Source organism: Astyanax mexicanus, chromosome 24 (genome assembly GCF_023375975.1).
Source record: "Astyanax mexicanus isolate ESR-SI-001 chromosome 24, AstMex3_surface, whole genome shotgun sequence".
Lineage (NCBI taxonomy): Eukaryota > Metazoa > Chordata > Actinopteri > Characiformes > Acestrorhamphidae > Astyanax > Astyanax mexicanus.
In genome coordinates, this window is record NC_064431.1 from 14296708 (window position 1) to 14311451 (window position 14744).

A 14744-nucleotide genomic window follows, 5' to 3' on the forward strand; every position below is an offset into this window, starting at 1 on the left:
CTGGATTGAAGTGTTTTTTCCCCGGGGACTCGCTGGTGTTGAAGAGTTCACGTCCCATAAATCAGAGCACTGCTGCTCAATCTCTTCTCCATGTGTGGACGTGTGTGTGTGTGTGTGTGTGTGTGTGTATGTGTGTGTGTGTGTGAGAGAGAGAGACTTCTCCTGAACTTCTCAACAAGTAGAGTACAGTAAAGAACTTATATTTAGAATAATATACAGTGGCGTGAAAAGTGTTTGCCCCTTACAGATTTCTTTTGTTTTTGCCTTTTTGTCATACTTACATTTTTCAGGTTATCAAATACACTTTAATATCAGATAAATATAACCTGAGTAAATATAAAAAGCACTTTTTAAATGATGATTTCATTCATTAAGGGGAAAAAAATATCCAAACCACTCTAGACTTTTGTGAAAAAGTGTTTGCCCCCATAAATTAACTGTGATTATTCAGACTTTTTCAGACAGCTTAGTTCAGTTTCAATAAACATAATCAGGTCTGATTACTGCCAGACCTGCATAATCAAGAATTCACTTAAATAGAATCTGACTGACAACATGAAGCAGCTAAAAGATCTCAAAAAGTTTAGAAAAAGTTACAAAGTAATTTCTAAAGCTTTGGGTCTCCAGTGATCCACAGTGAGAGATATTATTCACAAATAGAGAAAACATGGTACACTGGTGAACCTTTCCAGGAGTGACCAGCTGACTGAAATTATTCCAAAAAGGCATGGACAACTCATCCAGGAGGTCAAAAAAAGAACCCAGAACAACAATTATGGAACTGCAGGTCTCACATATCTCAGTTAAAGTCAGTGTTAATGATTCAATAAAAAGATAGAGACTTGTCAGAATGGTCTTCATGGGAGAGTTCTAAAGAAAAAGAACACAATGACCCGTCTCCAGTTCACAAAATAGGACACTTTTTGTGTGTGTCCCATCTGGTATAAAACGAACAAATCATTTCAGAAAAAGAACATCATACCAAACGTAAAACATGGTGGTGCAGTTGCAAAGACCAACAAAAACATTATGATGAAACTGGCCCTCATCAGGACCGCCCCAGGAAAGGAAGACCAACAGTTATCTCTGTTGCACAGAATAGGTTAATCAGAGTTAACAGCACCCCAGATAAGAGCCTTTTATTTTTGGTTTGGTTTGGTATTTTGGTATATAAGTTAAGTTACTGCATGATTTTATGTGTGTTCCCTCATAGTCTGGATGACATGAAAGGTTCATTCATTATGATATTCCTGCTACACCCTTTTTAAAAGAGCGTAATGGCATTATTAAGCTATTAAATAATCATTTTATCAGTGGCATAACATGGTTTTAAAATGGTTAACAAAGCCATTTATCGCAATTATTCTGGGACAACATATCTTCCAAACAACATGATGATCATGATAGGGCTACCTCTAATATTACAGACTCCTGATCTCAGTTTTATCAGTCTGTATAATAAACTAGGCCTCTGATTAACACAGCTGATCACGTCCCCCCGTACAGTTCATCATGCAGGACCTGAAAGCTTTTAAAGGTTTTGTAAAAGCGAGTCCAGCACCGGCCTCTCCTCGCTGGCCTCCATCCAGCAGCACTGTATTAGTAGCTGTGCACCCGCTGTCCGCTGTGTGCAACCAGGAAACCATGGAAACAAAACAATCCAGCCTTCAGCACACAAACGCTTGTAAATTTGGGGACTTTTCTGTTTTCCCGTTTTGTTGTGTTTTTTTTCCCAACACTAATCCAGTCTGAAGATCCACAGCACTGCTGAAATAAAACACTTCCAAACCTGCCACCAGTTAAAACAGCCTAAAAACCAGAGAACGAAATCCCTCCTCACACTTCTACACACAACAGTGGACACCAGCACAACAAGGCAGCTACACTAAACATAAATGATACACATAGAGAAGTAGTGTGTGTAAGGTAACATGCATGGACTTGTTGTAGAGGTTCTTAATGGTGTCCTATAAAAAAAAACAGAGCACAAAATCACTCTTCACATTTCTATACATGACGACAGTGTACACCAACACAACAAGGCAGCTACACTAAACATAAACTATACACATAGAGAAGTAGTGTGTGTAAGGTAACATGCATGGACTTGTTGTAGAGGCTCTTAATGGTGTCCTACGATTATGCATCTGTGTCTTGTCTAGTCAAGCTCTTGACTTGGCAGCAGTATGTGGAAAAGCATTGTCCTCTTTTAATAAAAACTGGTGGCAGGATCTTGTTAACATAATGTTGTGTTAATATAACCTTAATGGGCCAGTAATATAGACCAAAAATGGTCTGGCATCAAACGAAATGCACCCCACATCATGACACCAGATACTTTTGGAAGTGTGACATAAGGTGCACAAAAAGCCAAATTTTCCCAAATGTATATATTCTACCAGTCTGGTATTAAGGAGCAGTAAAGCCACTCTGTTGAAGTACAGCGTTATACAGGAGTTTCAGTGAAGTTTCTCTTTAGCACAGAGGCTGGAGCAGTATAAGCATTGCCCGCTAACCATGCTAAGTGCTAGCTTTTTTTGCCGTTCAGAGGTGAGTATATATCGGACTGTAATCTGCATGTTTACCATGTTAAAATAAGCTACATAGGACAAACTTCTAGCTAATAGCACCCTGGGTTACCAGAACACTCAGGGTTCCTCACTTAAGCGCTATCAGGCAGCATTTACTAGCGCTAACCGCGGCTGGCTGGCACTGCTAACCGGGGCAGGCTAAGCACTTGCTAACCACAGCTAGCGCTCACCCTTGGACATAATACTGGAATTCTAAGCTTACTGTAAATTAACGGAAGTGCTTTACTCACCCAAATAAACAGTTCTCATGAGAGAAACCTGTGTAGATTAACATCCAGCACTTCCTGGATATTCAGGACTACAGTTTTGTTTACATGGGCACCCCCACCAGTGGCAAGACCTGCTGAATTAGAAGGGACACATAGCGACACCCTTGTTCACTTCAAGTATGCATTCGTACTAGTGCGCCTCAATATCTGATGCGCCTTATAGTAAAAAAATACGGAAAATGTACAATCATGCATTGTTCTTGGTATATTTTATCTTCTTTACTTGTGAATAGGATTGCAAGCCCACACTTTCTTCTGGGTGTAGCTATTGCTTTGATTATAATGATGATGATGATGATGTATGGTGTATGGTGTATGGCATAGCTCCTGAGATGACGGCATTATGTGGATGAGCATTGTCCTGTTGGAATTATGCACCAAAATGTGTGTTTAGAAAAGGTGGCGTCACTGATTGCTAGACCTTACTACAGGCAATTTGACAGCCCAACATTACATTGAAGGAACACTTTGCAACCCTTTTTTATTATATAATATATTATGTCCCAGTTTAGCTAGGCCAATTATCCCCCCCATCTAGCCAGCTGGATATCCCTCATCACTACTGATGCCTCAACACTGGGAGGGTGAAGACTAGCACATGCCTCCTCCAACACATGTGAAGTCAGCCACCGCTTCTTTTTGAACTGCCGCTGATGCAGCATTGCTGAGTAGCATCACAGCATGCTTGGAGGAAAACACAGCGACACAGTTCCGATACATCAGTTCACAGGTGCATAATCAAATTTACCTAGGAATGATGAGGGGGAAAGAGCACCATCTACCCTCCCTCGGGGTTCCGGCAGCTGATGGCAAACTGCATGACCTGGATTAAAACCAGCGATCTCCTGATTATAGTGGCAGCTCTTTAGAATGCTGGACCACTCAGAGCCCCCATACTTTGCAACCATTGTTTACTGTTACGCTACTGTCCCTACAGTTCCTTCACTTCACTTCACTACAGTTCCGTCATGCGTGATTGTTTTAAGCACAGCAAACCAACAAGAAAGAGTAAAATTAAATTTAAAAAAAATTATCAAACCATTACCTACCTACCGTTACCTACAGTACAATCAACCTTGTGAGCTCTTCTCTTTGTTGAGATCTCTTTTCCTGTTCCTTGCCTGTTTCGGACATGGGCTTTCCCTGTTTTCTCGTAATGATAAACATATATGTCTACAGCTATCGCCATCAGGATTTTAGAGCCGCTAGCAACTAGCCTGTTTCTCGCTTTTTGCTGGGGGCGTGTCCCTAGTCTTTGCCGTAAAGCAAGACTGACTCTCATGTCAAGTTGTGAGCCTGTGGGTGCGGACCGAAGGCTCCTGAGCTAGCAAGCATGTTTTTACCCCTACAGACCACAAGGGTGGCGATAGAGCCTTCATTTGTGTTTTAATGACCCCTTTTAATCATCTATAACAGTTTGAAACACATTGATTAACTGTAAAATGTTGCGTAATGTGCCTTTAATGGTGATTAAATGTGATCTGGCAGACACCATGCCATCTGGATGTGTGAGGCATGACAACCAGTGATGGCATAGTTACTTAAAAAGTAATCTGATTACTGATTACTCTTGTAAAGTTACTTTATGGGTAGCTTAATTTTAAAAGTAACTAATTTACTTTCAAGTTACTTTACTAGTTACTTTCAGCTGCCGGTGACTGTGTTCCTTTATCCTGATTATTGCCACTCAACCGTGGTTGCGATGCTCCACCCTAGTTTCCACCCTATCTTTGTGGGCCAGAATACCCAAACTTTAGTTCTTTTTCAGCAGAAAGATGAGCAGAAACTGGGTTAAAGCAAAAAACTGGCCATTTATTGTAGCCTGCTTGGTTATGACATGAAAATAAAAGAGGTGGCCACGCTAAAACAACAAAAATGAGCGAGAGAGAGAGAGAGAACTTAACCCTCCTGTTATGTTCTGGGTCAAATTGACCCGTTTTAAAGGTCTGGATCGTCTGGATAATTAAACATGCACCGGGTCAAACTGACCCAAGAACACCATTGCTGTTCCATTACATTACATTTCTCAGCATTAACCCCTTACTTTCCCAAAAAAACTGTAAACATCATTTTCGTTCATCTTTTCAGCGCGTCCATCCGGACACTGCAATATCTTTTTACTAAGGAAAATGATAAAAAAAATGACGCACAGTGACTTTGATAAGTAAGTAAGGGTGCTTTCACACCTGAAAGTCCGGACCGTGGTCAGAACCAAGGTTCATGTGTTGCTACATTGTATATATTTGGTCCGCTTATTTTTGTTTTCACACTGCAGTTTAGGGAGCGCACCAAATACACTTACGTATCGATGCGTTTTCCTTAACTTGATGCTGATTGGTTTTAGAAGGACATGCGTCTGACGTTGTCGTGTTGACAATTCAGAGGGTGGTTCATTCTGTCGAAAGCCTTTCCAGGATGAGGATAAAATTAATGAACAGGTTCATTTCGTCTCCATAGTAGTGCTGTTATTGTGGTTTTTATACCAGCAGCAGCAACTTCAGGCACAGTACAGTACTCTAGGTTAGTTAAAATTTGCCAAACAAACGTGCTTGTTCTAAAGCAACTGTATCCACGGCTCATTTTTCCTGCTTTTCCGGTTATTTTTCTTCTTCTGCTGCCGTTGTTGAGGAACGCCTGCTCAGCTTCCTGTTATTGGTCCAAAAGTTCGAACCATCCAGAAAAGCGCTTTCACACTGCAGGCGAACCGGACCATGGTTCAGAAGATCCGGACCGAGACCACTTCTCTTGGTCGGACCAAAATCTGGTCCTTTGGTCCGGTCCGTGGTTCGCGGCCCCTTTCAAACCTGCTACTTTGGTTCGGACCAAACTGAAAAGTCAGAAAGTCCGGACCAAATGAGGCAGGTGTGAAAGCACCCTTAATCTGATTGGATTAAGGAAATAGCAATGTGTGAGATTACTCATTACTGAAAAAAATGGTTAGATTAGAGTAATTACTACTACTATTACTAATCTCAGTGTGCCTCTACATGTACAGTATCAGTGTAAACTTTTAAATTAATTATTGTTTTAACTGGTCCTTTTTCAAGAATATAATTGCAATACAACACCTCCTGTTTTTTCTACATCTGCATTAAATGATTTTCCTTTACGCCAGCCAACGTGTTCATCTCGTAAAACCTTCCCGCCAGTGCAACTGTCCTCACCCTGCAAATCCTCTGCAGCCACTGTTTACTTTACAGCTTCACACGTCCTGATGAACATACAGCAGAACCAGCAGCTTCAAAGAGCTGATCGGTGGGAAGAGCTTCCAGAGCCTCTCCCCACAACTACAGACAGGAAGTTACAGGACACAGGGGGAGGAGTTTTCCAAGTTGAGGAGCCCTTTTTTTTATGTAAACCAGATGTTCTACACACAACTGCTCAACTCTGTGTTCTTCACAAGGAATATATCCAGTATACAGTCATAGCTGAAAAGTTGTCACCCCTGAAAATGTTCCAGAAAATATAAAAAAAATATTTCTCCCAGAAAATTATTGCAATTACAGGTTTTGTTATCCACATGTCTATTTCCTTTCTGTGTATTGAAACAAACAAAAAAAAAAAAGGGAAAAAACTAGAAACAACAAAAATAGGCCAGACATAATTATCAACTTAACTTGGTTGCACACCATTTGGGAAAAATGAAACTAAAATAATTTGCTTCCTATAACCATCAACAAGATTCTTACAACGGGAATTCTGGACCACTCTTCTTTTGCAAACTGCTGCAGGTCTCTCATATTTAAAGAGTGAATACTCCCAATAACAATTTTAAAGTGTAAGTAGGTATTTTTTACTTTCTAAACTGAAAGCAGAAGCATTTCTGAGTGGAGAAAGGCCAAAATATTGTGTTTAATGGTACCAGTGTGCTGGAACGTCCATCCTTGCTAAACCTAATATATTCATTCTAAAAACTGGGGTGTCGGGTCGCTTTTCGCGGGAGTACTTTCTCTGGCCATGTCACGCCTCTTCATGTACCTACGTCACATTAACAGCCTCTAAAAGAGGATCCTGCTCAGTTTTACTGAACGCAAACAGCTGGTGGAGCAATGGAGACTTCAGAAGGATAAAGTCAGAGCTCAGTAGCTCGTTCACCCAGAGTAAAAAAAAAATGTGTAGTTGCAGTGAAGTTTCTCTGACTGAACATAACCTGGAATCGGATACATCCGCTCTGAAAGGAGGCCGCATTACACTCACCCAGTTTAAAATGATTTTGAAACGATTTTCCGCATGCTCAGTGCAATTACATATTCTCACCAGAGAGGGCCCTAAATCCCAAAACTTACGGACATCAGCTTTAAAATCTCTCCACAAGTCTTCAATGGGATTTAGAGCCACTTTCAGTACTCTCCAGCGCTTTGTTTCCATCCATGTCTGGGTGCTTTTTGAAATATCTTTGGGGTCTTTGTCTTGCTGGAAGACCCATGACCTACTATGCAAACCCAGCTATGCACACATGGTCAGTAACCCCCAAACTTCTTTGAACCTCTACCTTGTTTGATTATAGGTTGTGTGTTCTTTCCTTTGCAGACTTTTTTCAGTAAATGGTAGATTGATGTGCTTTACAAAATAACTGTGTCTCATATGTCTGTAAGATGATTTCCCAGAAGGATTTTGGATTGCTCATATACATTTTGGCAAACTGCAGTCTAGCTTTTTTATGTCTCTGTCAGCAAAGGGGTTCAACTGGGTCTCCTGCCATAGACAGATAGTTCACACTGACACCGATGCACCCATCCAGTATTACTAGTATTCAGTATTTCTTTACAATGTAGGAAAATGGAAACATTAAATGAGAACGTGGGTTCGAGTAGCTATATTTTCTAAGCCTAGCCCTAGCCTAAGCCTAACCTCAGAAACCAAATATAAAAGATTTAGCTTTTTCTCAGTAAAAAAAAAAAATGAGGCATGACCCAAAAATACTTTACAAAGTCAGAACCGTTTTATTGGGTCTCTGTGTCTTTTCTTATTTTCCTACAAAAAAGGGGACATTTTTGCTCTGAAAATACCCCCACACACATACAAACAAATACCCACACACACTGCGTCACATGGCTGCCATGCTTTAATGGGCCACATCAGTCAAAAGGTGCAGAATGGGGGGGTCGGATTGTGGTAAACATGAAGTCTCGTAAAGTTGCTCTCGGCTCTGCTGCTGCGTTGCTAGGCAGGAGAGTCTGTTTACTAGCGCTGTGTTAAACGCAGCAGGGGCGGCTCATTTTAATGGGATGTGTGGTCCGGGTTTGGAAAGAAAGAGGCAGAAAAATGGGGAAAATGTGCCTGCGTATGTGTAAAATGTGGATATTTAGGGTAAGCAGTAGTTTTGTTTGTGTAGCCTGAAATGGTACAGGTTGATTACTTTAGCAAGTAGATTTTCCTTAGTTTTTTTTTTAGATATATTATTATTCTAACCCAATTTACCCAGTGTCTACAACAGGGGTGTCCAAACTTTTTTTGTTGGGATCCAGAAGGAGAAATATATTTGAAGTCACGGGCCACAGACTGTAATGAAACAAATAATGAAAAGTTACCACATTAAATAATAATTTTTTTCCTGATTATTTCATTTACACACCGTTTTACTTGACTTACTATCTTTATCTATGACAGTGTTGTTTAAACTAAGATTTTTCAAATTGATGTTTAATTTTATGATGTCTCTTAATATTAAACTCCTTAATTACTGCAACTTTTAGACTCTTTGGCCCGTTTTTCTGTGCTAGAAATGCACACCCTCTCCGCTTTTAGACTCTTTGGCCCGTTTTTCTGTGCTAGAAATGCACACCCTCTCCGCTTTTAGACTCGTTGCCCAGTTTTTCTGCGCTAGAAATGCGCACCCTCTCCGCTTTTAGACTCTTTGGCCCGTTTCTGACACCTAGCGTTCAAACATTGAATCTCACTTTATACATTATAAAAACCTGCTTAACAGCGGACCAACTTTCATTTTATTTCTAAAATACCTCGCGGGCCGCTCAATAAAAGGAAACGGGCCGCACATGGCCCGCGGGCCGTAGTTTGGACACCCCTTGTCTACAATTTATTCGTTTACAGTTTTCACCCACTAAGTTTGACTCCTCTGTGGCACAATGAGATGGTGAAGGCTAGCAAAACATGTGTTTTAAAATGCAGTGACACTTGCCGTGAGTTCCTCCTAGTGTAAACAGAACTGTTTTAAAAATACACTCCTACACTCCTACTCCTACTCCTCTCAGTTGTACTTGGCTGGGGATGTTCCATAGACAGAAATTCTAACCATTTGTTCCTTAGCTCTGAATTACTGGGCAAAGCATAGAACACTGATGTGTTATTTGCACAAATAACACAGGAACAAACTGCCATGTTGTTCTTAATGCTGTTAGCTCCTATCTGACCGTGTCACTCGGCCGGGCAAGACAGCTGCTTCAGGGCTTCCTGTGGGTGGCTACGAGCCATAGTGGGCACGGCATACTAATTCACCAGTTAGAGTAGATATTGGGTGCTTTTCCTGACTTACTTATTGTTTTTAACATTTTCTTTTACAAGCTACTGCAGATAATAGAGGTTGAAGAAGAGTTTTATGTGCAGCATCATAAACATTGTATTTCACAAAGAACAAGAAAAGGTGAATTTTAGTCAACAGACACCTTTCTTGTGACTGGCTAGGTTGTCTACTGAAGTAGCCCTGGCTGTACAATTAGCAAGTAATCTTTTTGCAAATTGGAAACCTGTCTATATACCATAATATAAGTTTATCCACTAGTGCTGGGCGGTATACCAGTTAATTCGGGGTGAACTTGAACCGGTATGTGTTTCTCTCATACCGCCATACCTCTAGAGGGCGCTGTGGAGTGCTGGCTAGATAAGCACAGTCAAAGAAGAGAATCAAATGCTGGTCTAGCCAGTGTTGCCAACTACATTTAACGACATTTCAGACCCTCTGGCGACTTTTTTTGTAAAAAAGTGGTGTTATTGGAGACATTTAGTGATTCTAAGATGTACACACTTGCTCACATGAGCCCCGCCCACAACACTCACAGTCCAGTCAAAAAAATCTAAAAAAAAAAAAAAAAACAACGTAGAATAACAGTTCCGGATAACTGCTTCTCTTAAAATAACATTTAACAACACTGCAAAAAAACTGATTTATGTGATTTACACAAAAATAAGTTATTTTGAGACGTGACTGCCTATTTAAAAAAAAAAACAATTGTTCATTTGTTGGAGTTCATTTGTATAATTTCTAACATATTTATGGTGTTTTTTACTCACTTTTTTCTCTCTCACAACCTTAATCCTTTACAGCTTTAAAAACATGTATTATTCAAATTAGGTGATGAAGTCATTTAGCGACTTCCAGCGACTTTTAGGACAGCCAATAGCTACTTTCCTTACTGAGGAGTTGGCAACACTAGGTCTGGCTTCGTCCTGCAGAGAAATCAGAACACCTCCTGCTGCTGTTTCTACTGTATGAGTGTTTTATCCCAGTAAAATAGAGCAGTAACTACAGCTCTTTAAATATATTATTGTTGTAGCTTGAAGCATTATACGAATGTATTTGTTAACTGGAGAAAGAAGGGAATTATAGCTGATTTAAATACTGTAATGCCTCTAATGGCTTCAGGAATAACATAAATTGTAATAAATTGATATCAAACTTGTATCTAACTTGTGCAATAGAGGTTTTAAGAAACATCTCTTTGAATACTTAAACATTGAGTATTTTATGTTTGTTTATAGTGTTTATGGAGCTTTTTATTAAAATATTTAGTTCTGTAAAGGAATCTGTGTTAATTTTGTGGAGCAAATTAAACCCTATACTAATCAAAGCCTTAATTAAAAGCCTTAGTGTTATATATATATAAATATATATATATACTCCTAATAGTACAGTAACTCACAAACCTATATTAAAGCCCATTCATCCAAAAAAAAAAAATAATAAAAATATATATATATAAAATATGTATATATACCGTGAAACCGTCGGAATCTTGAAAAGTACAGTAATGTATATTTTTGGCCATACCGCCCAGCACTATTATTTACCAATTATTTATTTCTGAACAGTTAAAACAAACTGGTCATAAGATTCAAAACCTTCCTACACAGCTTCATGACTCATCTTGGCGGTTGCCAGACCTTGAAACATCAAAATTGCCCTAATTTAGGGGTCGTAGTTTAATTCCACCCCGTTTCGTTCCGTAAGCCTGCCCCTCCCACCCAGAGTCGCCCACGTCTGGTTGGTTTAAAGCAGACGCCACTCTTGTCCTCAGCTCAACACTGCGGCACATTCATCAGCGCCCGGCAGAAACCCTATCTCCTCAGAGAGCGGGCAGTGAAAGGAGGCAGTGTGATGGTGGAGGGCTGGGGGGCCGAGGGGCACTGGCGGAGAGGGTGGCTGAGTGCTCTCAGGCCAACGGGCAGCAGTGGTGCCAGATGTCTGGGCCTCAGATCCAGCCCACCATTGTGTGGAGGACAAGTGTGACACTATCTGCCATTTGATGCAGAGTTATCATCAAAGAGAGGCCAGGCCTCATAGCTGATAACCTGCCTTTTTTACACTCTCAGAATCGGGGATGTTCCCTAATGTAGAAAATATGGGAAAAACAGTTTAGTGACTTTCCCTCAGCCTGTCATCATCACCTACATGGGCGGAGTCTTCATATACTTGAAACTGATTGGTGTATAGAAGGGCGTGCCAAATCACTTTGGATTGCAGCAGTGCAGGAACAAAAATAATGCATGGTTTTCAAATTTTTTAACTTATAGAAATCTGTGAAAAAAAAAAGTGTGACATGCAAAATATAATAGTGTAATAGTGTATATAGTGTAATATTGCAGCTACAAGTCATTTGGGGTATATCTCTACCAGCTTTGTTTCATGTCTTGCCACAGATGCCCAACATACTTAAGGTCAGGCCTCTGACACAAGAATATTCTTTGATCTAATCCATTCCTTTCTAGCTCTGGTTGCATGTTTAGTCTTGCTGGAAGGTGAATCTCCATCCCAGTCTCAAGTCTGTTGCAGCTTTCAAGAGGTTTTCTTTCAGATTGCTCTGTATTTAGCCCCATCCATCTTCCTTCCCATCAACTCTGACCAGCTTCTCTGTCCCGGCTGAAGAAAGTCATCTGCACAGCATGATGCTGCCACCACCATGTTTCACAGTGGGGATGGTGGGTTTAAGGTGATGATTTGTGGAGGGAACGACTTATAGCTGTCCTGAGCTGTGGATTTCTGCAGCTCCTCCAGAGTGACCATATAATCTATATAATCTGTTGTACTAATACTTCCGCATGCACACCAAAGGTAATCGGATTTCAGCACAACATTTTTTTTTCTTGATCTGTTGTTTAGTGGGTGACAATGGCCTGCCTCAACCTCTTGTACCGATTGGACCATGGTTAAGTTAGTCCAGACCAAGGTTATCTCTTTTGATTGGACTAAATTTTGGTCCATTTGAAATGTTTACATTACAATGTCTCCAAACCTCAACAAGGTCATTTTTTTTTTGTATTGCATATTTCTTGAATTTAGATAAACATTATCTCCTATGAACTTTGATTATATTGTAACTGTCAAACTAAAAAATATATTGTACCTTTGAAATGTCAGTTTCACAGGAGAAGGAAAAGCACGTAATTTTCAATGGAAGTCAGTGTAAAAAGATTTTACCGTGGCGCATTTTTATTGGTCCATTATTCATTAAAGTTTGATACAATATAAGGATCAGCCAAATTATGCCCAAAAGAAATAAAAAAATCCTTCTGTTTTGATTGACAGGTACTGGACCACTACGAGCGAGAAGGATTCCAGTTCTTATCGAAGGTTTTTAACTCCTCCCATTCTTTCCTGGAAGACCTGACTGGATTGACGTTGCTGCACCAGGAGACCCAGGCGGCTGAGGTGGGTGTTACCTGTCCTGCTTACTGTCCATAGAGAATCATCACACATCACATCATCTCTGCACACCATCACACCATCTCTCTCCAGCTTCAGTAATAAGGGTGTAAGGTTTGGCTGTATGGAGGCGGGGCTTACTAAAGTGCGAGCAGGATTGAAACTCACCAATCGGAGGCTTTCTTGCTTCAAAAGTTGTCAAGATGTTCAGTGGAAGTGGCAACATTCTGAAGTTTAAAATTTTTTTATTATTTTATGTGTCAAAACATGACCGCCGTATACGGTATTACCTGCAGCAGCAGCCAATCAGTTTATTTGCAGACTAAGTGAACACTGAACACACGTTTATGTCAGTCATGCGGTAAATGTTCAGTCTGACAATTAAAACATGTTAAGCACAGCTAATCAGAAGCGTTCTGAAGCTCATTATAAAGCTAGACTCCAGTACAGATAAACAGAGTATCAAACAGCTTAGTACAGCTGTTTTGACTAACTAACTAACCGGAGTACCGATTATAAAAACAGGTTTCTGGGAGAGTAAAGTCTTAGTTAGTTAACAGGCTGACAGGCTAACAGCTAACAGGCTTACGGTGCATGTCCACTGCCACTTAAGCCCTGATGCATTCTCTTTATTTCAATAAAGAGAGCCGCCGCAATGTCAGTCAAACTGAAAGTTCTCCTTAACTGAAACTAATAAAAACAGTAATTAAAAGAAAAAAACTAAGACAAACTGAAATTACAGAATGAATACCCTCATTTTCGTGTTTGTTATTTATAATTTTTTTATATAAATGTGGTATATCACATATCCAACAATCCATATTGTGATATATGATTTTTTTCATATCGCCCAACACTAATTAAACTTATAAAATACTGTCCTCATTTGGAAATATTGTTAAATGTTTTATAACGCGAATGTATTACCGTCATACCACCCAAACCTAGCAGAGTTAAAGAAGCAGCAGAAATTATTTTTCGACTGCTGTGGGGCACACTAGCCAGGTTTTTTGCAGCATTAGCATCTGCCTAGCAGCACCGTAGCAACCAACTAGCAGTCACTTAATAACAATATAGCAACCACCACAGATACCATAGCAAAACTATAGAAACCACCTAGCAACCACTTAGAAACAACATAGCAACCACCATGGATACCATAGCAACACCTTAGCAACTACCTAGCAACCATTTAGCAACCACCTAGCAATTGCTTTGCAACACCTTAGCAACTGCCACAGACACCATAGCAGCACCTTAGCAACCACCTAGCAACCACCTAGCAGCACCATAAAACCACCATAGCGAACAGTGGGAGCTATTTGAGTTGCGCATTTGTCCCGGGTTCCTTCGGGATAAGCACTTTTCTAGTTTATAACGTTATTTTTGGACAAATTATTATGTTTTACCCAGACATGTATAAAATACAAGAGACTTACACTCGAGTAAATGTACAAGCTTAAGTAGAACTTAAGTAGAAACTAAGCAGAACTACTAAAGTACTCAGCATTTTTGTACTGAAGTTTTGCAAGAAGTTTATTGTAAAATGTAGTCCTGAAGTACTGAAAGTAAAAGTACAGTATTTTAATGGGTACTGGAAGTAGGAGAAAAATAATACTCCAGTAGATACAGATACAGTATATTAGTACTTAAGTACAGTAGTAGAGTAGTTCCACTTCGTTACTATACATCTCTGGTTTTACTCAAATGCTACAACGAGTATTTGTGTGAAATTATTTGTTGATAGAAAATAAAACATTTCTATTCTTCTTCCCAAAAAAAGATAAGGTGATTTCCTCCAAGTTTGTTGGTTACCTGCTGAAAAAAGAGGCGGAGTCTGACTTGACATGAAGAGACATGTGCTTTTACTTTTTCTGCTAGTGTTGGTTGATTACTAATGACCTTCCAAATTGAATAGAAAGTGTAGACAAAATTATATATAAATAAAATAAATTAAAAAGTAAATAATAAAATACAACAAGTAAAACAATATAAAAAAGTTTATGT

The 14744-nt window shown here is 39.7% G+C and overlaps 1 protein-coding gene across 4 annotated transcripts in view; it reads left to right on the plus strand.

The window, feature by feature from the left end:
* Positions 1-14744, plus strand: part of atg7 (ATG7 autophagy related 7 homolog (S. cerevisiae)) — a 157206-nt gene that overhangs the window by 90316 nt on the left and 52146 nt on the right. For all 4 annotated transcript variants that reach the window (XM_049471600.1, XM_049471602.1, XM_007248300.4 and 1 more), the window contains one exon: positions 12621-12743. In XM_049471600.1, the coding sequence (XP_049327557.1) occupies positions 12621-12743 (123 nt within the window). The remainder of the gene's footprint in view (positions 1-12620; positions 12744-14744) is intronic.